General features: G+C 47.9%; 8 protein-coding genes across 8 annotated transcripts; 4 read left to right on the top strand and 4 right to left on the bottom strand.

Annotated features, from left to right (window-relative positions):
- Positions 1-745: 745 nt before the first annotated feature.
- Positions 746-1,847, top strand: ABOM_003767 (quercetin 2,3-dioxygenase; the record flags this gene model as incomplete). The annotated part of the gene is made up of 2 exons (XM_022530897.1): positions 746-1,048; positions 1,107-1,847. The coding sequence occupies 2 exons, from the start codon at positions 746-748 to the stop codon at positions 1,845-1,847; spliced, it is 1,044 nt and encodes a 347-aa protein (XP_022391074.1).
- A 437-nt stretch (positions 1,848-2,284) lies between these two features.
- ABOM_003766 (fungal specific transcription factor domain-containing protein) lies at positions 2,285-4,711 on the top strand (the record flags this gene model as incomplete). The annotated part of the gene is made up of 10 exons (XM_022530896.1): positions 2,285-2,314; positions 2,365-2,428; positions 2,502-3,286; positions 3,339-3,372; positions 3,422-3,533; positions 3,584-3,604; positions 3,656-3,990; positions 4,040-4,214; positions 4,270-4,558; positions 4,616-4,711. The coding sequence occupies 10 exons, from the start codon at positions 2,285-2,287 to the stop codon at positions 4,709-4,711; spliced, it is 1,941 nt and encodes a 646-aa protein (XP_022391075.1).
- Positions 4,712-4,887: 176 nt separating this feature from the next.
- On the bottom strand, positions 4,888-6,741 carry ABOM_003765 (putative monooxygenase; the record flags this gene model as incomplete). Its single annotated transcript, XM_022530895.1, has 8 exons — positions 4,888-4,999; positions 5,064-5,167; positions 5,255-5,444; positions 5,509-5,557; positions 5,618-5,673; positions 5,750-6,411; positions 6,467-6,595; positions 6,670-6,741. The coding sequence occupies 8 exons, from the start codon at positions 6,739-6,741 to the stop codon at positions 4,888-4,890; spliced, it is 1,374 nt and encodes a 457-aa protein (XP_022391076.1).
- Positions 6,742-7,594: 853 nt separating this feature from the next.
- Positions 7,595-8,867, bottom strand: ABOM_003764 (DUF3500 domain-containing protein; the record flags this gene model as incomplete). Its single annotated transcript, XM_022530894.1, has 2 exons — positions 7,595-8,685; positions 8,738-8,867. 2 exons carry the CDS (start codon positions 8,865-8,867, stop codon positions 7,595-7,597), a joined length of 1,221 nt encoding a protein of 406 aa, XP_022391077.1.
- Positions 8,868-9,528: 661 nt separating this feature from the next.
- On the bottom strand, positions 9,529-12,289 carry ABOM_003763 (uncharacterized protein; the record flags this gene model as incomplete). The annotated part of the gene is made up of 6 exons (XM_022530893.1): positions 9,529-10,618; positions 10,682-11,230; positions 11,295-11,319; positions 11,377-11,550; positions 11,649-11,725; positions 11,775-12,289. The coding sequence occupies 6 exons, from the start codon at positions 12,287-12,289 to the stop codon at positions 9,529-9,531; spliced, it is 2,430 nt and encodes an 809-aa protein (XP_022391070.1).
- Positions 12,290-15,163: 2,874 nt separating this feature from the next.
- Positions 15,164-17,792, bottom strand: ABOM_003762 (serine/threonine-protein kinase; the record flags this gene model as incomplete). The annotated part of the gene is made up of 4 exons (XM_022530892.1): positions 15,164-15,705; positions 15,763-16,380; positions 16,483-17,318; positions 17,392-17,792. 4 exons carry the CDS (start codon positions 17,790-17,792, stop codon positions 15,164-15,166), a joined length of 2,397 nt encoding a protein of 798 aa, XP_022391071.1.
- A 1,207-nt stretch (positions 17,793-18,999) lies between these two features.
- On the top strand, positions 19,000-21,735 carry ABOM_003761 (uncharacterized protein; the record flags this gene model as incomplete). The annotated part of the gene is made up of 7 exons (XM_022530891.1): positions 19,000-19,086; positions 19,180-19,248; positions 19,326-19,359; positions 19,425-19,556; positions 19,622-20,854; positions 20,911-21,350; positions 21,400-21,735. The coding sequence occupies 7 exons, from the start codon at positions 19,000-19,002 to the stop codon at positions 21,733-21,735; spliced, it is 2,331 nt and encodes a 776-aa protein (XP_022391072.1).
- A 387-nt stretch (positions 21,736-22,122) lies between these two features.
- On the top strand, positions 22,123-22,813 carry ABOM_003760 (putative nuclear distribution protein RO10; the record flags this gene model as incomplete). Its single annotated transcript, XM_022530890.1, has 2 exons — positions 22,123-22,354; positions 22,407-22,813. 2 exons carry the CDS (start codon positions 22,123-22,125, stop codon positions 22,811-22,813), a joined length of 639 nt encoding a protein of 212 aa, XP_022391073.1.
- Positions 22,814-23,996: the final 1,183 nt, after the last annotated feature.

Raw genomic sequence — 23,996 nt, 5'->3', positions numbered from 1 at the left:
TCAATGTCTTCGCAGAATAGCGGACACCAAGGATAACATTGAGACTGTTTGAAATTGGCAATATTCAGTCTGAAACTGGAAGAGTGGATCCTAGTGCACTGCGGCCTGGCGCTGCTCATATTGTGACTTGGGCCGAGGGATCAAACGTTGCATTTTGCCTACTGTTGGTTGTTGTAGGTGGACAGGAGTATGGAGGAATATCATAAATCCCATATAGTCTGTGAATATGTACCTTCTTTCATGGTTTTCTCTTTTCCCCTTTCCGCCCCCTTTCTTTCCTGCCAGGTTACTGCTATCTTCTTTTTACGTATGTTGCCTTGCAATGCTCATGTATGCTCCTATTTCCCAATCTTGGCAGATTGAGAACAGTTCACGGCAATAAGAATATACGATTGCGTTATGCCAGGCTGCCCCGACTTTTCTTGCAATCTCTGATTAATGTTCTACCACTTTCAAGCCTTATTTTAGGCCTTGAAAACATAGCTACGGAAAGGAGAAAGGAGAATATAGCATGACAACATACGAACTATTGACGTGCTAGCATCGGATATTCCGGTCGTCTGGTTCGCGGCTTCTCCGGGTTCGGGGAATATGCGGGTAGACCAATTATGACGAATCCCTCTCAATGATCTACAAAGTACTCGTACATAAGGACGATCAATATGAAGACCCCTCCTTAGCGAGTGGCAATGTAAGATTCCTAAATACTCTGCAACTTATCTCAGAACTTTCACATCATCCTACGATGGCTATCTCTTGGACAAAGCTCCCCCCTCCGGAGAGAGTTCCCTACGCAATCCCTCAATTAGAGGGAGAGCGTATTACGATTCCTGGGAGTAAGGGGGTATTTCGTATCCTAGCATCTTCAAAGCAGACAAATGGCTTGATGGCTGTTTTCCAAAGTGGTGCGGTGCTGTCCGATGCACCGGGATTCCATTACCACAACCACGCCCACGACGTTTTCTTAGTCACAAAAGGCTATCTGAAACTATGGAATGGAGATAAATGCCGTGTCATGGGACCAGGTGACTTTGCATACGTGCCGCCGGTACTTCACTCCTACATGTTTTGCATGGGAAGAGAAGCAAGATCTGACACATCGCTAGACAGTCGTTCATAATCCCGAAATGTTAGGTCCGCATACAGAAATCTATGGCCTGATAACTCCCGGAGACTGGGTTGACTTCTTCCGACACGTCTCTGAGCCATACGAGGGGTTACTTGTTCCTGAGAGTGACGACCGTGATTTGAAGTCCCTGTTGATACCCAAGGTTATGGCTGCGAAAGAAAAATTTGATGTCGTCTTCCAGCCAAACTATCAACCTCCAGATTTAGGAGACTGGACAAAAGATGATGAACGTCTCCCGGAATCTTCGCAGCCGTTTTACCTACGTGCCAACACCGGTCCAAGATGGATGTTGGGAGGTGTCATGTCTCGGCCATTTATCACAACGATTCAAAGCAACGGGGTGTGCGCAATTTCAAGCATTGAATCGTCCAACAAATATGGCCCTTCGCTACTGTCAGAAGATATGACGTTCCACGATGTGGATCACTGCTTCTGTATTCAAGAGGGAACTCTGGTCGTCCGTCTGAAGGGTTTACCGGATGCCGTCTTCCGTGAAGGCGAAACGGTGGTCATTCCAGCCGGTCAGACATTTGCCCTAGCTTTCGACAGCAGATACGTACGTGTCTGGTCTTTCACAGACGGTGATGGCATTGAGAGTCTGGCGCATCGGTTGGGGAAGCCATTTGAAGGGGTTGTTCTGCCTGATAAGGAGTTAGAATGGGATTCGGCCCAGGTAGGATCTGTTGCAAAGGAGCTAAATGTAGATATTGCCTTGTAATGGTTGCCTCCACCACCCATGACTCCTTTCGCTAGTTAATACCCCGAATGCAATTTAAATTACTTAAACAACTCAGAAAGTTTAGCCAAAATAGTGTTGAAATTCCCCGCGGGGTGCCCCGCGGGGCCTGTCATGTGACGGCTAGACGAGTCGGCAGTTTGGGTTAGTGCTCGGCAATTCCGACCACTTTTTGTCGCGTCGCATACTCTTTGTACGCTGTGCCTCCCCAGATGCACATTCCAGCATCATCACCCCATACATGCATACATACAATATATCTTAATGTGACGGATATGACTATAAATGGATGATGCAACCCCAGACGCAGCGATCGCCATCAATTCGCACCACAGTGGATGATTCTGGTCCACCTCGGGCGAAGCGGCCGCGTGCTGCTCAAGCCTGCGACAGGTGTAGAACAAAAAAATATAAATGCGATGAATCATACCCTTGCTCACACTGTAAGAGTAAGTCATTTATCTGACCTCCACTCAGTGAAAAGATCTAACCTGCACAGAGAGCGGCATCAATTGCGTATATCAAGGAAATTACCGACAGCGTGAAAATGACCGCTCAGCTAGGTGAGTTACGATGAAGGTGTGCTGTGGTAGTTAGTGCCTCTGATAGCGTTTGTTAGTTATGTTTCCGACTTAGAGAAAAAAGTAAATGAGCTTTCTGCAAAGCTCCGGGTGGCTGAATCTGAAATTGCTTCCCAGCGCTCTCCTCAGTCTCAGAGAGAAGCGACAGCCCCTGAAACCAGGCAGGCGCCCCATGCCATAATAGATGCAACCCCATGTTCCATGCCTCGGCATGGCTCGACTCCAAGAGAAGAGATACCACTGTCATACGACAATCATGATGAGGCCGGGGACTCCGTGGAGGATGAGATCAGCGAGCTTAATCACCACACCAACGGCATCGAGTTCCACGGGAGCACATCGTCAACTGCATTGATCGGCCATCTCCAAAAGAGGCACGAGCCCGGACGAACTCAAGAGCGACATAATCTCACGGGTGTGCCGGAGTACTCTATAGTATCTACACTACATAATTCAAGTTTCTCGCCCTCATATACGGCTGGTCCGGCGCAACCCGGGGCACTCCATGAGCATAACTACTACTTTGAACAGGCTCATGCATTTATGAACGGATATTTCGAGAACATTCACTTTATTCATCCTCTGATTGACAAAGAGGACTTCTGCCTACGAGCTCATGATCTATGGTTTAACCGAAATAAACAACCAGAACCAAGTTTTGTCGCACTGTACCTAAGTATTCTCTCATTTGGCGCCTTGGTTCGTGTTTGGGATGAGGAGCGACTTGGAGGCTTAACGCGTTTCGAGTGGAGCCGGAAGTTGTTCGGCGAAGCCCAAGTCTATCTGAACTATTTGCAGTTTTCGAATAATCTGGACACAGTCCAGTGCTTGTACCTTATGGTATGCATGACTTATATTTATTCACACACATAATTTGGCTAACATGGGATAGGCTAAAATCTGCCAAAATGAGCTCAACCCGAACTGTCAGTCATCCTATTCTTGCGGTGATTTTGTATTGCTAATACCTAGTAGTGGCTTATATGTACTTAGGCCTTGCTATACGCACATGTCTAGCTGCTGGTTTCAACCGGGAAGTGCGTAACTCCACAGAGAAACGGGCAGGTTGGATCTCAAAGACTTGGTGGTAGGTGCACCTGGAATTTATCCAGTATCGTCAGTGCTAATTATCTACAGGGGCCTGTTCTCTCTCGAAATGTGAGCACTCTCTGAAATTGTAACTCTCTGTGATATATACTGATGAGGCAGTGAGATGAGCTTTTCTGTTGGCCGCCCCGATACTCTAGGAATGGATGAGTATCACAATCGTGCTCTTCCGGAAAGAGACGATTCCGAATACGCCATCATACCATGGATGGTTGATTTCGCGCAAATGATTCGGAAAGTGTCTGTGCAAATCTATCATTCACGAATCACCTTGCAGGATAAATTGCAGGTCGCGCTGCAAATCGAGGCTGAGTTGGATAGATGGATGTTGAGACTCCCGGAGAGAATTAAGCCGGATGTCCTGAGACAACGAGCATCTGGCGGTACCCTGCGAGATCCAAAGTGGGCTCGCCGGCAACGATTGGTCTTGGGCATTCGTAAGTCATCTACCGTGACTAATACGGAAATTGCGACTAATCCAGATAGGCTATTATAACGTCAAGATGCTCCTATTTCGCCCATTCCTGAGTCATTTTACACGCAAATTAAGACACCCACCGATCGAGCTGGAACAGACTATCGGGAAGTGCCTTGACGCTGCAATGAAAACAATTGAAGTCATCTATGATATCTACCGAGTCCATACGTTCTTCCGGTGCTGGTATGTTTTGCCATATTATTCTTGTATTTCTTTCCACCCTAATTGTATCTGATAGGTGGTATAACACAACATATGTGATGTTCGCTACATCAACTCTGCTACTCCCCATGGTTAAGCTTGGGATGTGCCCTGAAACTATCCCATTGCGACGATCCGTGGAGATGGCGCTGGAAATCTTGGAAGCAATGGACGAATCAGTCGTGGCACGGAAGTCCGTGGATCTCATCAAACGTTATCTCAAAGAATTCAGCTTGTCTGACGCCCAATCAAGTATGGCGAACATTGAGGGAAGTGTTCCAGCATATGCAGTGGAGACTCCTAGTCAGGGGACTTTTGACATACCGGTATGTGACTTTTAATCCACTATTTAAGGCTTTCGGAATCTAACGATAACGTGGCAGGAATGGGCCCACGGCTTTGGATTCCCGGACTGTTCGTTCGAAGGAATCGCCCGGCTCTTCGATGATATAGGAGGACTGCCGATGTTGGACAATTGACTGTATTATATGTGATTTTTACAATCGTAGCCACCTATGTTGCTTTGTACATACGCCATCTCGAACTGCTCATACATTTATTCACGACCTAGAATCAGTATCCGAATCCCTATAGAACTAGTACATCAAATTGCCCGTACATACATACATCTCAGGAAGTAAAAAAAGAAACAGATCTATAGATTCGCCTTCTTCTTCGAAAACAACTCCGGATTCTGCCCCACAGCCTTCTCCACCTCCTGCAGCGCATCGTACCCATACAACCAGGGCTGCACCTCAGGACACGTCCTACACGCATACATATCAGCACCTGACCTACAATCACATAACACAGAAAAAAGAAATTACTCACCATCGACTAGGAAACGCTCCTTTAATCTCCTTCCCCAACTGCGACAAGAAAATCTCATCTCTCGTTTCCTGCTCGGGTCCGTTGTACATGTGGAAATCGTTTCTCTACGGTGAGCCGTTAGTTTTATAATTCATGACTCGAACAAAGACAGAAGGGAAAGGATATAAGAGTAAGAGCGACGTAGAAATTACCTGCTTAAACGTCTCCTTAACAATCGCCTCGCCTCTTGACTTTCTCAAGCTCTCGTATAGGCGGAGAACCTCCGGGAGCTGTGATTTACTCTTCAAGTGGCCTAGAAGGCCGCCGAGGACGGCACCGTCCTCGAGAGATGAGTTTGCGCCTTGAGCTAGGTAGGGAAGCATTGGGTGACAGGAGTCGCCGCTGGGGTTATTAGTTTAGAATTGCTTGAAGATATGGTAAAGAAAGAACGGGGGGCGGAGTGTACATGAAGACGAGGTTGGATTTGTCATTAATCCAGGATTCCATTTCACCGTCTGTATCGAACCGTTAGTGGACAGCCCATAGAAGAAAGGACAATGAGATCAAAGACTCACGATGCATCAGCTTCCATTTGTCGACAGTGTCGACATAACTGAGGAATTGATTCAACCTAGACGGCCATGTTAGTCAATCTCATTCCCCGTCGACCCACAACAAACCCTAAGAGAAGGGAAAGAAGGGCATACACAGGATCCCACCCCTCAAAAAGCGCCTTCATCTCCTCCACACTTCCCTCCTGCCTCGACACCCCGGGGGGCAGATTATCCGGCACAAGAAGCACAATATTAAACATCCTACCTCCACGCAACGAATAAGCTACGGCATGTGCCCCGGGCCCAACCCAGAAATGACACTCTGGGTTCTCAACCCAAGCCCGCAGTTTCGGGTCCGTGATCTCCTCCGCCCTGAGCACAATCCGATACGCCAAATCGCCTGTCGGTAGAGGATCGTCCTTCCTCCCCTCGTAGCACTCCCGACATTTCGACCAGAGCCCGTCCGCTGCGACGATGAGATTGCCACGGTACGTTTTCCCGGAGAGCGTGTAGACAGTGGTGGCGTCGAAATCGAGCCGGTCGACCCGTTCGTTGAGGTGGAATTTCACGCCGAGCTCTTGCGCGCGGGCAAAGAGCGCCTGTTGGAGGTCGACGCGGTGGAGGTCGATGAAGGGGGCTTGGTACTTTGTGCGGATGTTGGTGTGGAATTGGTCTTCGTGGGCGAGGATTTGGCCGGTGTATTTGTGGACGGTTAAAGCTGTTGGTTCGGCGGCGGATTGCCAGAGCGATGATGGAAGGCGCCAGTGGTGGAAAAGGCGGGAAGCGTTGGGGGTTATTTGGAGGCCTGCTCCGACCTGCGTATTGTTAGCTTCTGGGAGCTTCTATATTGGCATAGACGTCCGTATATACCTCGGCGAGCTCCTTGGCTTGCTCAATAACCTCGACTGTATGACCTGATGTAGCGCAGGATATAGCCGTCGCGAGGCCGCTGAGGCCTGCGCCGACTATGATGATGTGGAGGCGGACTTCGTCTGGGACCTTTTCATTATGTTAGCGCCTTTTTTTTTTCCTTTTTGTCTCGTTCAACCAGACGGAAGACGTGATGGACTTACCATAGCTGTTTCCTCCTTGCGCGACTTTCCTCCCGATAACCTAGTCAAAAGACGGTAAATGTAGTCAAACATTGAGATACGTTGTCCACCGAGAATTTCAAATTGATTTGCAACATAACGGCCAACGCAAGGGGGCAAATCGAAGCTCAAATACGAGCAATCCGGCATCCAATCAGACGATCGTGAAGGGCATTACCGGGGTCGGAATTGCCGACACTATCGGATATTCCACAGCTGGGCATCTTTTGGTTGGCTTTTGATTGGGCTAGAGAAAGAGGATCGCGTGAAATTGATATGGGGCCCCGCGCTATTTTGGAGCTGGTGGCCAGGGCGTTGGTCTGAGCTTTTGGGCTACTTGTGTAGCTTATCAATTTGTATGGGGAGTTTGGGGGTGGTTGGATGTGTTTATTGGGCGGAGGGATCTGCTTTATTTGGTACCCAATTTTAGGGGTTTGGGCAAGATCTTGGGTATTTACTATATGGTTGTGTTCCCATCACTGTCTTGAGAATCCTGGTCTTATGGGGTATACGGTATACCAAATACTTACAGCTCTGTGGTTGTTTCGAAGAGAGCTATCCCAAAGTATCTGTTATCCGAACCCTATCAGCAGGCACAGGCAAAAGTCCCAGCCACTCTCGGCAGATCCGAGCCATAAGTCTGCAGCCACGAATTACACCATGGCTCTCGATAAGGGTAACCATCAATCGTACGTTCCTGTGGCAAATTCTCCACAGGTAATTCATGGGTAAACCAATGCCGGGTGGAGGGTTATGCTCGGATATACCGGCAGTTACGTAGAGTGGGCCAGCCGGGGAAGTGGGAGTTCAACATATCATGGACGCTTCATTTAGCACAATCTAGTATCTCATATGCTCACTATATACATCTATTGCATAACATCATCTAACATCAGCATCGGTCCGCCTAAAGAGCCGACTTCTCCCACGTAATGTCCTTCCCCACTATTCCCTCCACAGCGGGAATCAACGGCCGCAAGGCATATCCGTAGTCCCCACCATTAGGCGTGCGCAGCAAAGTGTGAATGTGGAACTTCTTCGGCTCTTCGTTGTTCAAGAAGACACCGGAGTGATGATCAAACTCCACGAGAACCACGGGGCTCTGAATCCGGTAATAAAACGGATCCTGGTCGCCAAAACCACCAATCCAGGAGAAGTACGTCTCTGACTCGAACTGCCGGATGTGATCCAATTTCATATCCCGCGATCGCTTGGGGAGGTAAAGTAGATACTGTTCCAAAATCCCGTAGAGCAATTCCTTCTGCTCCTCGTTGAGCGATGAAGCGAGGATGCCCTCGTACGGAACCTCTCGGTTATCCCGATACGCACCACACACATGTCGCTGGTCATCCTTGTTCCAGCGACCAGGTGGCATTGCGGAATCATGCATATCAGCGTACACGCGAGTCTGTTGCTGGAGATCTGGACTGAGCGACTGCATAAGTCGGAGACCGAGTTCCTCCTCGACCTGCATAATGCGGGTGCCTGCATGCGGACCGGAGTCGATCTCATTGGGTTCTGCGCCTGTGAACCACGGCGAAGCGACGATCTGGCCTTTGTACAAGAACACGTTCAGACAGAGATGATGGCCGTAGAACGACCATCCCCAGGGCCTGGTGGTAGAGGGACGTCCAAACAGGACAAAGTTGTAGGAGAACTCGTTCATCACCTTTGGTGATTCGACAAGCTCGCCTAGGAAATGGTTGATGCGCATGGCTTTAACGGCCTTGTCATAACCCTCTGGGGATAAAGTAGCCTTGAGCACGTTCAGAATTGCGTCGCGGGTGTCGGTGTTGACCTCGTCGAGACGGAGGCCTTTGTGGCTGAGGAGGAATTCGGGGTTTGACCATGTGCGCCATTCGGGGGAGTCGATGTGATATGAGAGTGCTTGGCGTTGTTTTTCGTCTACTATGGAGAGTAGAGTCTCAACTGTACCTACTATGTTGCCGATGGGAACGTCTTCATCTTGTAGTGTGAAGAGCCCAGGTCGGACGTTTCCTGACGGAATATTAGCAACAGAGCAGCAATTGTGGGAAAGAAAATGTCATACCATCAGTTGTGACACCCTTGAATGGCTCCTGCAATAAATCCAACCAGTGCATGTACAGCGCATGCAGCCATGGTGGGTTGTGAATTGTCTTGAAATCATGGGCATATTCATGCGCATCTTGAGTACGCATTACCTGGAAGCGTTTCAGGCTCAGGTCAGGTAAATATTGGCGGTACTCGCCCGTAGCTTGTCTGATTGTGTGCGCGCCATGTTGGATAGCAATTGAAGTAGTTGTGACTGGTTGAAGAGAGTTGGAGAAGAGGAGGGGTGCTACGTTTTAAATGCAGCTTATCTATACTTGGATTTTTTACTTCCCCATATCGGATGATCCCCCCGTGGCGTTCTCCCCACACTTTCCCCACCTCGGTGCTGTGGAGAGCGGCAAACTTCTTATCCATCGGCCGTTGATTCCATTTCAAGGGAGGAGACATTAATTGACCGGAGCTGCGGATTCCTAATTCCTGGGGTTGTGGGGTGACGTTGTTAGGGCTTATGCATATTATGGTGAACACACCCCCGGTAGTTCTACCGATTCACGTATAATGCTATATCCATCCTGTAGTGTAACTCCTCGTACCGGGGGAGTCGTACTTCGTGACCCGATATTCTATCCAGGCTATTTTCATCAAACGCTAATAAAACACACCAACTAACTCAATGAGGGATGTCCTTGTAAAGACTTCGTATGCTTCCTCTGGCTAACCAGCAGTTCGCTGAGGTTAGATCAACGCCGTGCATCCCGATTCCTCTGGAGTCCTTTGCGTTGTACACTGAACTGCCTTCTATCCCATTCACTCTTCATGACCAGCAGAGTCGCTGTCCTCGCTATCTGCCAGCTGCGCATTCCTTGGCACGACCACTTTGGAATACCCCAGCTGAGCCTGAGCACCATATGCCAATAGAAGCGTTTCAACCTCGCAGTGGCCTTTCCTCTTTGCCCACCCAAGGCTTGTTATTCCATGGCAGTCCTTCAAGTTCGGGTCTGCACCTGCATCAAGCAGCATCTTGACCACTGCGAGCTGGCCTCTGTATGATGCGACTGTAAGGGCAGTAGCATCGTGACGGCCACCAGGGGAGTCCAGGTTGATGCCGCTTTTGATAAGTCTTTCCACGACAAGTGCCATTCCAAATGAAGACGCATAGTACAGTGGCTCTGTGGACCAAGCCTCTTCGGTGGCAGCCTCGGGAATCAAAACCTGAACCCAGGATCTAAAGTTACCGCCATTGTGTAGGGCACATGTTGCGAAGAAGGCCATTATCTCATCCAATTCAGAGTGGCCAAGCACGAATCCAGCAGGGGCATGCAAACCACAATATTGTCCCCAAGTCATGGAGGCATAACTCAGCAGAGGGAACTCCTTCAGACGCTTTCTGAGGGAGTGTCGGCTTCGGCACGGCTTCTGGAATGCATCAAACATCAAGTATGTCAAACATTTCTGGAAGATACACCGTGTAGCTTCGACCTCCTGCAAGCTGTAGTATGCAGCAGGACCTTGCCTGATAGTGTCGGATGTAAGAAACGCTTTGACCGAGGAGTGGGCTAATGTTATAACCGAAGTCACTTCATCATACGCTACTAGTCCCTGGCATATCTTAAGGATGACTGTGGGTGAATACAGCCTGCATTCGTCGTCTAAATATTTGTCTCCCTTGATGATAACCACAGCTTCGCTCAATGCTGACAAAGTTATCGGTTGTCGGCTAAATGTAAGCCAGAGAAGTACATCTCTTGCGAGCTCTCGGCTATACGGGGGTATCTGTCCGAGAATCACTTCATATGTTCCATTTAAGCTTTCTGGCAACGTCGCGAGCGCCTTCCGGACATCTCGGCCAGTTGCTTGGGCACTGAGCAGGTCAATTTGACATTGAACGTATCGGAACCTACGTGGTGGATTAGCTCAAAGTATAACATATTTGCATAAGAGAGCTTATGTTCGTACTTACATTCCGTTGGCCTTGGCAATAAGTACGGTAGTTATATCTCTTTTAGTGTGTGGGGGGAGATTACGAAGGCTTGGGCGTGTCTCCAACTGCGCATTCACGAAATCCTGAATGTCGTTCTGGTTTGAAGATGGCTTCATCTGTGCTCTCAGAAGGTCATCCTTACTCAGTGTCACTGAAGCTGCGGTGCTGGTAACCATCACATGTATCTGATATTCAGATTCTGCGAGAGTCAGCAATGTGCTTATGATGTTTTCACACTCATCGCTCTCATTAACAGCATCGACAAAAATATACAACCGTTTAAGCTCACGCGCATGACTGCGAAGTATCTGAAGAAGTATATCCGGAGGAGGAAGTGACTTCTTCCTAAAGTCAGGCTCCAGTACATCAAGGGCTTGAGGAAAGCGATCAGAAAGCTGTGCGAGTAAAGCACCGAGAACATGGACCAGCTTCTGGGAAGCACTGAGTTGAAACGAGCAGTACGTGAACAGTGTCAAGCTAAAGTCCGTGCTTTGGGTGGCTTTCCTCGCTTCTTCTATGGCAGTCGAACTGTAGCCAGTGCATGTTAACGGCTGTATAAAATATGAAGACATACTTTCATGATTGAACATACCAGAGGACCGTTTTCCCAGACCCAGCTAAATTAATTGTTAGTACGTAGATTTAGCAAAAAACAACGGAATGTCAAAGCTTACATTTACCCTCAAGATAGAGTAATCGAGACTTCTCCTGTCCTCGAAACCATCGTTGAAAAGGACCATCGATAAACCAAGATCCTGTGCCTGCCTGGCATACAGACCGTGCTTTGCGATGACTTACTTCCACATCAAAGGGACATATCCATTCCCTTATCTTCTGACGCAGGTCCTCTAAAACGGTCGTTAGATAGGGCTCGGAGAGTAGGAGCAAGGACAATAACTCTAAGGCCGAAAACGAATAGGAAGGGTCGTTTGTTTTGGTATCTCACTTTGGCTATCTTGTCTCATCAGCGTTCCCAAGTCCGTCAAGTAATTTATTGACGATAGGACCTCTTTGTCCATTGCCCTGATAAATTAATCAGCTTCAATCCCAGATAGGAAATAGGGACACATACGAGCTCTCATTCACCATAACTAAGATAAAATAACTCTTGAGACGTTCAAGTTGGACAATACTATCTTGAAGCTTCTCTTTCTTCCCTGGCCATCCTAACTGCTTAAAAAATGACTTTCCTCGTAGTTGTCTTTTCATCAAATCGTCAAGGATGTCTTTCAGAACGCCGTTCGCGCTGAGCAAGGCGTGACGAAACGATTCTGACGAAAGCGCTTGTGCAGATTTGGGATCCTGCATGTCAAGAGTATCTTGCCGTTCTCTACTCATTTGCTCAAGAACTGCTTTTAGAGCGAAAAGCTCGCCGAATAATTCCCGGATCTCATTGTCGGCATTCTTGACCTCCTTGCAATATCTATACACCTGGCCAGCAGTTTCTATAACTTGCAGAATCAGCCCAGTTATTGCGAGGGGATCCGCCATTCCGATGGTGGAAGCCTGGCCGGTGACACCTGTCTGTTCGAAAACGAGACTTAGTGCTTCTTGTGTGGTTTCTAGTGTAAATTTTAAAGCATTCATGTAGGGGGTTTCGGATGCTTGACTGTCAAGAAGTTGTCGCGAGAAGTACCCAGCTGCACACAAATCACCCCAAAGAGCACCAAGTGTTGATTGAAAAATCTGCTGAAGTGACCAAAGAGTTGAATTGCTTATGCGGGGCAAAGGTGATCAATTTCAAATCCCGTTCTGATTGGTGTCTGTAACGATATACTAGTCAATAAGCCCGCATTTCTTGGAGGCGCACAGCCTTACCGCCCATACGAGAACTGAAGCCTCTGTGCTCATCGCATGATGCTGACAGCTTATATCACGGGAATGTACAAATTTGCGAAGCTAAATTAACCAATGTTGACTGCATAACGTTATATTTTGAATGGCGTATGATCTAGAGGTTGGCCTGTTCTCCTTGAAGAGTTGCCATTAACGCTCTCATACTTGTATAGCAGCCATTGCAGGGTCTGTGAGGATTCGATGTAATATAGGCTGGAGCGGGCCTGCAGGAACTGCGTCTCCAGCTTTATCTCGCTGTACTTCTCTCGAGTGATCTGTCGGTCCTCGATAATGGGCATCGTGGGAAGTATACCCAGATAAATATCCCAGATTACCTCAATTAGTGCCGCGAAACATTCAAAGAGTCAGTCCAGGTATGGAATAGGGTGGTTGGGTTGAAATCTGTGTAAAGGTTGAAAATATTGATGTGGAAACCATAATTGAGCATGTAGAATACTCGCGTATAGATGTTTCTCTCATCTCAGAGCAGACGTCAACGCCCATGCTGCCCCGATAGAAATGGTCCATAACTGCCGGCTGCTGAAAAAGGACCTATCGGATACGATGAAACCTGACTATATGTTTAGATGTCGGATAATTAGTTTGTCATGTTCCCTACATCCAAGTGCAACAAAGCCTCTGTGCAGATGTAGTTCTACCCCCTTCGGCGCCTGGAACACACAAGCAACGCCCATTGATTAAAAATGCCAGGTAGGCGCCCCTATAGAACACATTCAAACTTTTCCCAGTCCGGGGCCACGGTTTCTCACGCCAAATACTCTCTCAGCACATTCAGAAACCCACTATGTCCTGTTGGAAACTTGAAGCACTCCAAAATATGTTGATCTGGGCGTACCAATATAGCATGCCCATCGTACAACTTCGTGGGTTGAACACAGTCCTCGCCATTTTTGCCAGAATGAAGGTCAAAATACGAGCCTTGAAGAAACCAGGCGAATGCTCAATTTTACTTGACAAATCCACAGGGAGACATTTATGAATCTGTTTCAGAATTTGTTTCTAATGGAGGGCCGTACCCTGGTCTGCAATCAAAGTAAAGGCATCAAATGTGCACAGAGTCAGCGTCGAGCATCGTTTCATTTCAACCTCCTCTGATGAGAGCTCAGCAACGTAGGATGAATCAATTGGTGGTAACGTTGTTTTCCTCCCAGGAGGAAAGTCCAAGCATGAGGTAGACGTGCCCCACGAATACAGACTGGGCGGTACGTTGATGGGGTCCGGTGATTGCCGTAAATGTAGCCTATATGGAGACCTAAATTATCAAAATGCTCTCGTTGGTTCTCGATACCCTGGTTGATTTCTTTCATCGCATGACGGTCTTCGGTGTTCCGGTACAAATCCTGCCTTGCTACATCCACGTTCGGGTCAGTGGTCCCAAGTGCCTTCAACAGCCCGAATATCTGCTTCCCATTCTTAACGCTCTGTTGTGAGTTCACCATTGCCATGTGGTGCCGGTCAAACTCATACCTATCCAGGAGTGAGTTCCCGCCAAATCCACAAAGCACTGCTGCCAATTTGCATGCGAGGTTGTGCACATCGCCCAAAGAACCAGTTAACGGCGCTCTTTGCCCCGTCACACCCCACCAAGTAAGCGCATGTCACGGTATACACTCGACAAGCCTCCCGCTCAAACTAGTAACGAAGTTCACCCAGTGGGCATCTTCGCGATTTATCCCGACACTACAGATCTTATTGACATCCAACCCGAATTGACGGCATAGCTCCAGTGATCTAGATGACAGTGCGTGGGCCTTTGATGCATGCAGTCTGGTGGGATAGTGTTCAACGATCAATGTCCGAACTTGATGAGGAGAGTTAAGAGTCGTACGCAATAATGATAGACACTAGGGTAGATATAAATTACTCCCGAATCGCGCGAGCATGAAAGCGAGTATGCAGCCACAGGTACCACTTCATATAATCAAGATAGGGACATCATCATGGATGACGGTATCTTGAACAGGAGACATTCTCCGATTTTATTTTTGCTTTATATATATATATTTAGGTAATCTCATGGCGGTCCAGAATATGGTGCGCTAGATGAATTGATATTGTTTCGTTCAGTGTTTACCTTCCTCAGTATGGGATTGGCTGCTTATTCTCTCGGAAAGTCTGACATTTGCCCCTCATTTATAAGGAGCAAGCCAATTCCAAAATGTCCTGAATTTGCCTATCAGAAGCCCGCATTCTTTGATACTCGCTGCATGGATGATTCCCCACTCAGAGTGGCAAGGGCAAGTGGGGAATCTTGAAAATCGATGCGTCGATAAAGAGACCCCAAGGAGCTCAGCCAGTATTAACTAAGTAACTGGGCAGGAGAGGGAAGACAGTGGAAACGTGTTGACTTCAAACCATAGTCTGGTAAGATAGATAGACAATAATATTATGAACAGTAGGTGAAATTGGCTGCTTATATATCCAAAACCTGCAACTTCTTTTGTCGACCGAGAGAACAGAAGTGCACTTTTGTCCGCTGACATGCAACAAATCAAGCAAAGGCAGGAAAGTAGAATAATAAAAGAATCAGAACGCCGCGCCAGATGCACCGATTTCCCCGAGTACGCCAATTAATGAATTCCCAATATCAGGACCACCAGAGGTCTAGCTTGCGACCGCTAATTGTGCCACGAGATCAGAGGCAACGTCAAGGAACGGATAAGGGCTAGTTATCTCCTTTTCCTTGTTCCGGAATCTTTTGCTGATAGGATGCCATTCAGTATCGCTCTCCGCACGGATCACGTTCTGGTATCCATCACACTTGAAGTCCACCATGTAGTTGTTTTCCTCCAGTTGATATAACTGGATATCAACGAAAACCCAAACACCATATGCCACGCGCGGAATTGAAAGATGTTGGGAAGCCGAGGAAGGGCCTGATGCGCTCCAATGTTCATTGGGACTGTGGCTTTTCTCATCCACTGAGGATGGTCCACCAGTCAGATTGAATCTCCGACGTAGTTCGCTAATATCGCTCCTGCTGCTATGCACGCTGCCAGACGAGCCAGGTGCTTTGACGCCTTCTTTCAAGAGACGTGCCCGTATGAACCACGGATCTTTTGGAATATAGTAGTCCGAAGGTAGATCTGGATACTTGCTTTGAAGCGGCGTGGGTTCATCGGGGGACTGCGAGCCTATTTGAGTACCTTGACATCTTGGTTAGTTTAAACTGAATCAAAGCTTCGAACTATAGATGAACTGACCTGACTCGGCTGGAAGAATTTCCCATCGTCCTCTCTGCGCTGCAATAGCTTTATAGAGATAAAGCATTGCCTCATATGGTTGGTTACGAGACCGGATCCCAAATTGCCATTTGCGGGTTTTCCTGGGTTGATGCGGGGCGTTACGAGCTTCGGGTGGTTCGAGACGCAGCTTGTCTAAATCGACGATGCTGCGGGAGTGAGGTTTCAGGGCCTTGGCTGTTGCCTCCTGTTCCTCTAAAGAACGACCATCAAGGCCAGATCGATGTGGATCTTCAGAGGCATCCAAGCCTGACCGAGCCTGCTCCTCTGCCAGACGGTCTGCGGCGCGGGCTCTTTGTTCTCGCTCGCGCTGCTCCATCAATTGATCATGGACGTAAGGTAAACTAGTTGGCAAGATCCTAACATGGCTGACGCGCGATGTTTCCAAGTTATCCGAGTCACTTGGCTGATGCAGTTGGAACGACTGGCGCTGTGAACCGCTTCGAGTTCTCGTAGGTGGCCCGGCCGGAGCTCCTTGTGAGTGAGCAGCAGTGGGTCGGCCAGCTGCTGCCGACGAGACTGATGTCCGACCCGAAGGTGGCGGAGGTGCAGAGGGCAACATATTCTCATCAGTGGGAGCTAGTGTAAATAATTAGCAAACTACCCTCACTCAAGCAGCCTCTATCGATGTCCAGATTCTGGTAGAGAAGAGGGGGGTAGAGAAGATATCGTAAGACTCACAGTTAGTTTGCATCATCTCATTTTCTACGATGATAAAGAACGCATCTTTGATTGCACTGGGTTCAGGATTTTTTAGGGCATCCTCGATATCTTCACGGCCATATCCCATATTTCGTTCCAACTTGGCGATGGCAACCTGGTGGATCTTGTGTTGTACTGATATCGGCTTCCCGGGCGCAATCTTGCGTGGATCGATTGCCTTGTTAGGATCCACGCCTGTTGCAATGAATTCCTCGGGCGGTAGCTGAAGATATTTCGGAAGATCCTTTTGGAACCATGGGTCCTGGCGAATTTCGGGAATTGTAAGTCTATGAACAGGATGCACCTGCAGCATTGACCTAATCAGGCGGGCGGCTCCGGAAGATATATAAGGAGGCATATGGAAATTGCCAGCGGCAATTTTTTTGAAAAGAGCCGGAATATAATCATCGTCAAAGGGAAGTCGTCCTACTAAAAGCACGTAGAGGATGACACCACAGCTCCAGACGTCCACCTCAGGCCCCGCGTAAAGCTTTCCAGAAATGACTTCAGGTGCTGCATAGTTCGGGCTACCACAGCTGGTCTTGAGGAAGTTCCCATCAGTCATAATATTGCTCAGCCCAAAATCAGCGATTTTGACGTTCTTTTCACTATCGATGAGCAAGTTCTCTGGCTTCAGATCACGGTGAACGATTTTATGGCGGTGACAGTATTCTACTGCACAAATTATCTGCTGGAAGAACTTGCGAGCCTCGGCGTCATTGCATCTACCTCTCTTCACCAGGTAATCAAAAAGTTCACGTTCCGCATATTCTAGGACCATGACAATGTCGGTTTTAGTTGCAATGACAGTGTATCTGTCATAGACATGCGCCAGTCAGCTATTTAGTTCACTCTTGGTTAACTTCAAAGAAGGGGTATGGAATATACAGCTTAATAATGTGAGGATGCCGCAACAGTTGAAGGTACTGAATTTCACGCTCAACACGTCCAACCATGTCCCGTGACAGCAGCTTGCGACGAGAGATGATCTTCAGGGCGACCTGACGACCACTAGGCTGGTGAATAGCCAACTTGACTTTACCAAAAGAACCCTCGCCCAGAACCTTCACAGTTTGATACTGATCGAGGCGCTGCATATCCCTGGTGGTCGCAGGGGACTGCATTGACGGATCACCGCCCCTTCCGATCGGCCGTGATGGCGGGGGCATTGTCATTCCAGCGAAATTCGAATCGGGAGGAGTCGTTCCAGAAGCACGTTCACGACGGCGATCGCGGTCGTATGATGGAAGGGGGACCGAGAGGTCCTCGTCATCGAAAGCGGCGGCCATCCTAACGGACAGCAGCGGTTCGGCAGGGTCGGGGAGAACGTGACGTGATGGATTTTGAGTGGTTCTCGGGGGTGAACTCCGACCGTATGAAATACCTGAGGAAAACCGAATGGGAGAAAATTCAAATTGTCAAATGATGCGCCACGGGGCTCAGGTACACTTAAGTCGGATTCGATGGACGCCAATTAGAAACAAAATCGAAACCGACACAGAACAGTTTCTCCCCCACAGCAGCTCAGGGTTGGTGAAAGTGGAGCGCTGGAGAGAGCCGACAACGCAGAAAGAACCTGACCTCTGGCGGGGCGGGATGGAGGGGCGGAAGGCCAGTCACATAGACACGGGAGCGAAGTCGGACGCTGGAAATAAGTATATTTGTATCGGGAGTTGAGTTAAATCTTCAGTCAAAAGGAAGGGCAAAAGTCAAATCAACAGTAAGCTGGCTGGTGTCCAGAAGATGGATTTGGTGGGATTGCAATAAATGAGTAGTGCAATGGCCTGGGTTATCAGGTATAATATTGCCGGCTAATTTGGGAGACGCTATGAACCTGGAAAAACAATAGTTCAAGAGTCTAGAACCACGATCTGTATCCAGAACGACGTAAATCCCCTATTTTTATGGATCTTGGTAATTTGAGTTTTTTCCTGGGCAATAGCTTCCTATACAGCATGGTTTCTCATATACGTGTCTTAGAGTAGTACCGAGGAAGTCTGCTATTTCGTAGTAGATCACGCTTGTACTCTGTATTGTTAGAACAAATTCAACGGTCCCCGTGACTACGAATCCTCAGGGCTGAAATCTAAAGTAGCAATTTGCGTTAAAAGCATTAATATTACCAAGAGTCTAGAACATACTTACTGACTCTTGGTAATAGATAATATCAACTGCAATGTGGGAGAATAATTCTGTATTGTCCATAGTTATACACACATCAGCTTTTTGTCATACAGGAACAATGATGATGATTTACCCTCAAACGGTAAAGCGACGCTCTCTAGTTCTTGGCAGCCGCATGTCATGTGGTGGGGAAGCTCAGCGGTTCAAACAATTAATCTCCATGCTTTTGGGTTGTCCTTGTACCCCTTGTGCTCAGAGAATAGAGGCTGTGCCTGTTTCTAGCATTGATAGTTTAAGCCTCATTACTGAATTTATTTCTCTTCTTCGAGCCCGTCATCGCTGTGCTGCTGGTCAACAGCATAGAGCTCCGTCATGGCTTCTGAACCAACAGAAGAAGCCATTGCGAACTTTGTGAGCTTCACAAGCACAAGTCGCGAACAGGCAATCAACTTCCTTAAAGTCAGTTTTTTAAGTCGCGCACCTATTCTCACTACACCAGAGCCTTTGTCATTCTTCACTATACTTCGCATGCTAATGTGTCATCTACCCCAGGCTAATGACCTCAACTCAAATAAAGCCATCAATGCCTACTTCGAAGATCCCACAGGTCCGCAGACACAGGTATCATTATTTTTTTCTTTTCAAGTACACTTTGTTTGATATGACATTCCTGCTGACCAGGGCCGGTCTCTTTATAGGCTTCCAATTACCTAAATGACCCAAACATACCCTGTGCGTCCAAACCCGGTTCGACGCGAACCACATACATCTACTGACTGACTGTCTGCCATTCGCAGCGTTTCATATCGAACACTCCGACCCAGTTCCTAGCTCAGTTCCTCCCTCACGCCCACCGACCACATTAGGCGAGAAAGCACAAGGACCTGAGTATCAACAGGCGACCCCTCCGCCTTCGCAGAACGCTACGGGTGAGACCACCTCACTGCGAAATTGTACCAAGCTCACTAACTTCGATCTTACCGGGCTATGGCAGATCCCCGCAAAGGATTATCACTTGCTGAGCAGGAAGAGCGTGAGCTACAACAAGCTGTGGCCATGTCCTTGAACCAAAACCTTGGACAACAGGAGACAGGCGTTACAACTTCAAACAAATCGAACTTTGGCCGGGCCACCCGTGACTTTTATGATGAAGGTGCCTGGGCAATGACTTTATTTAACTCTAGCGCTCGCGAAATTATCATCAGTCCAAACCCGGGAGACCGGAAGAGGGTGGAAGGCGAACCAGCATTTCTGCGTCCATCAGAAGACAGTCTATATCTAGGCGGGCTGTTGACCATCCTTCACTCTATACCCCTGGCTCGGGAAGCTCTCCTGCAAAGAAATAGGATCCTCTCGAACTATGGGCACGACCCGCAGTGGTGGAACGGACAACCAATAAACCTTCCAAAAATAGTAACAATTCAAGATGCACACGACGGCGACACGGATTGGGATGATATAATCTACGAAACACAGAGACTTGTCGCCTTTCTGGATACTACGGAACGCTCCTTTGGTAGCGTGGATGCTCTTACAGGCTTAAAGAGCATGTCTACATACGACTCGGAAGGCAGCATAGGCAGGTTTTTGGAAACATGGCAAGATGCCGCTGTCCGAGCAGATCCTGGGAATCAATTGTCAACTGTTTTCTCGTCGAAGGCATATAAACGACCTCTTACTGTTTACGACACACCTATACACAAAGATTTCTTCATCCTTGAGTCATTCGTGGACCCTGAGCATGGCCAAACTCTCTATGACGTTTTGGATCGCGCCATTTGGTCAGACAGGCCTGGTGAAGAGCTTGACGATGTATGGTTGGAGCATATAGGTGAAATATTCACTATCAGATTGGAAAATACCGACAGTACAAAGCCTGTTGATGTAAAAATTCCTGCGGTCTTCTACCCTGATCGATATCTCGCCAACTCCAGAGATTTTTCTCGCGACTTTCGTGCCCAAAGGCTTCAGGAATATGACGGAATATCCAAATTAGAAAGCCTGATTGACCGCTTTTCGGCATCAAAGTCTGCTATGCACAGCAGAGGGATGACTCTGAAGGAAACGCTAGAGAAGGCTGCTTCTGCAGTCTCCGTAACACTGCCCAAGAGCCTTGCAAATGGCGCGAATGGGTTGTCTTTGAGCCCGGAGGCGGCAAACGCGGAGGCGAAACGTTTAGCAGATGAACTGCGAGAAGTCTCCAGTAAGATTGATGATAAGCTGAAAGGTAAGCCTCTTGTTATCCCAATCGTGCTTCTACATACTAACGCTACCTCCAATCAGAGCTGGTTCAAAGAAAAGAGAGCGCTATTGAGACACTTCGAAGCTACACAAAGATATTAACGGAACCGTCGAACATCCCAGGGAAAACACCTCATTATAAATACACCCTACGCGGGGTTTGTACTGAACCGCACGTAACTTACGTGTTACGGTCTAACAATCACACGGAGATGGCGGACACCGAACCTACAGCCGTCGATGAGTGGCAGTGGTGGCGGATCAGCTTTTCAACGGATGACGCAAAAGCTCGGCAAGCGGAGTCGCAGCAGAGTGGTGCGTCCACTTCCAAAAATGGAGATGTAATTGGATATACGGCGCGCAAAGTTCGAGAAATTGAAGTCCTTAAAGCGGCTCGTGAAGAATCCAAAAATGTTTTGCTTATCTACGCTAATGGCAATGCGATGAATTTCCGAGAGGAGCCAATTCCATCTCCACTCCAGGTATGTCTGTTTATTTCTGGAGTTAAACCTTAGGCTAACCCCGATCTAGGAATTTGTCAATGCAGACAATGCAACATTTGACGCTGAGTTCAAAGAACAAGAGCGTGCGGAAGATGCATCTGACAAGCAAAATGAGGATTCAAATTCTGCCACTCGTCAGGATCAGAGCACAGAGATGAATGAACTAGCCCAAGACTATCAGCGAGAAACTACCTCGGCCGCTGCAAATGTAAACGTGTTCGACTATCAAGTTTCAAGCTTCGGTGACGCAGTGGAGTCCAGCCAGGAAATGCAGGAAAGGGGAGGGCGAACTCTACTAGGTCAGAGTAGTACAGCAGGTCCTGTACAATATTTGCCGAGTACCAATACCGCATGGAACCAGTAATGGTGGAAGTGCGAAGGCGATGTGGCTGCTATGCATCTCCAGTGTCTATATGTTGGGATTAATACATACGAGGTATTAAGGATACATATCTTGCAATATACCAAGTACAGTACTCAAGTACACCAGCTAAATTGTAAACCATCATTATATTTCCACTTGTGTTAAGGTGCAGCATACCAGCGGGATACAATAGGTTTGACGGTATTCTCATGCCCATGAGATTGCCTACATAAATCAATCCACAGCGACCGTTGATCAACGGTGCAACAACATACCCACATGGCCCCCTATTCGGTATGTTTGTATGTCATGTTTGCATCCTAACCCCAACATAGGCTTATTGAATAATGAAGCTCGGTTTCCATACATTACCACTACATATATACAATGGGTCTCGAAAATGAGGCAGTAGCCGGGGCGACGATTGAATTGCTCGAGTCACGCCTCCGGCAACTCACCTACCTTCTCACGGGCGACGCAAATTGGACGGGTGTTCCCACTGCACCCGCGAAACCAGCTTCTTTGGATGACAGTGTCTCGCGCCGTCTTCTCAGCTTAGAGCGAGAGCTTGAGAGACTTAGTCGAAATATCCCCGCAGTGCGGGATGTGCTTCTTCTCCGTACGGGAACTCATCCTACTATGATCGTACACACACTAATATACTGTTCTAGATGACCGCTTCCCCGATCTCTTTCGCCCTACACCACCGCAAACATTCCCGGAAAACCTTTCAACCAAGAACCTCGCCTCAATAGTGTTATCGTATGCTTCTGCATTTCCAGAGACCGCCTCGCGACTCACATCATTAAACGATCTCCCGATTCCGGATACGCAGACATCGGCCTCCCTCATCCAGCTTCAGCCGCGATTGGACCAATTGGCGCAGGTGCAGGAGGAACAGGCGAAGCAGATCTCAGAACTACGTGTACGGACAGCACGAGCTTTACAACGGTGGTATGAAATTGCTTTGGTTGGGGGTGGCGAATGCTGGGCGGAATGGGAAGGGCGCCTTGAAGATGTTGAGCGGGAAGTAAAAAGGGAGGAAGTGGTGAGGGAGCGGAGGGCGAAAGAGCTTTGAGCGTCTTGATGACGTTTCAGTCTTGTGCATTACGACTTATGATACCTCATAGTTTACATTTTTCGTACATTGATTCGGCGCAGCGCCTCCTTTACTGTTGCGGGTTCTCACGTAATCTCCGGGATATTAGAAGGAACGAAACTATGACTATGTGCATATCGTGACCAAGATTATGAACAAAAGCTGTCCCGGTCTAGAAGAGGGCCACAGCCCCTGCAGAAAGCGCAAGGTACAAACACCCATTGCAGATGGCAAAACTAGACCGGTCGGAAAGAATTGTTCAGGACTGATGTTGACTCACGACGAAACAAGACAGGGGGGATCGTGCATGGCCGCCTATTTTTCTCCTCATACGCACGATCAGCATGCACGATTTTCGGAGCTATAAGATGACGGTGCAAGGCACATAGGAAGCCCATGGCCATCATATGGACCCTTGCATGTTTCCGGGGCTCCGAGAAGTTGGGATCTTGCCGAAATTACCGTTATAAGGTGGGTAATGGATATAGATGGGAATGTGAATTCTATACCTCGCCTCGGCTGCAATTTCCCCATCTCTTGGCTAATTAGCGTTGTGCATAATTGTTAATTAAACCGACCAGTTTATCTGCACATGAGGTCTGCAAGTATTGCCTATCGGACCAGGAGTTGCAATAGGGTCTTTGGATCCACGGCATGGATGGGTCTAGGTTCAGACAGAAGAAAATAGGTTATTCTCGAGTGTACAACTGCGACTGCATGGATTATATTTTTTGGGGCGTTGCTTGATAACTGGTCCGTTGCTGGAAAGAAGGGAAAATCAATGGCTAGAAAGTAATAAAGGGTTTCTCGGCATTTTGATTTTCAGGCATCTTAATTCTAAGAAAAATGCTTAATATTAACAGAATTACTATGGACTCGGGAATATAGTGGCCTTCTTCATGTGAATAGCCCTACTTTGTTGTTTTTGCCTTTTTTCCTATTTTTTCTCTTTTTTAATTCGGATCCCGAGTGTACTCCGGAGTAGAAAAGGATCCCATTAATTAGCACTTTTAGTGTGGTGAGTATGGTAATGGAAAACTGAAGGATTTCCCAAAACCTACTCATGCAGACTACAAGCAACGTTCCATAAATCAGGATCCATTCGTGGATATGAAAGTTGGACACCATGTTGATCCTTTACTCTTTTATGATGCCGTCAAGC

The sequence above is a fragment of the Aspergillus bombycis genome, assembly GCF_001792695.1.
Source record: "Aspergillus bombycis strain NRRL26010 chromosome Unknown contig00024, whole genome shotgun sequence".
Taxonomy (NCBI): Eukaryota; Fungi; Ascomycota; class Eurotiomycetes; order Eurotiales; family Aspergillaceae; genus Aspergillus; species Aspergillus bombycis.
Note: the sequence above shows the minus strand (reverse complement) of the source record. Positions and strands in the feature narration are given on the sequence as shown.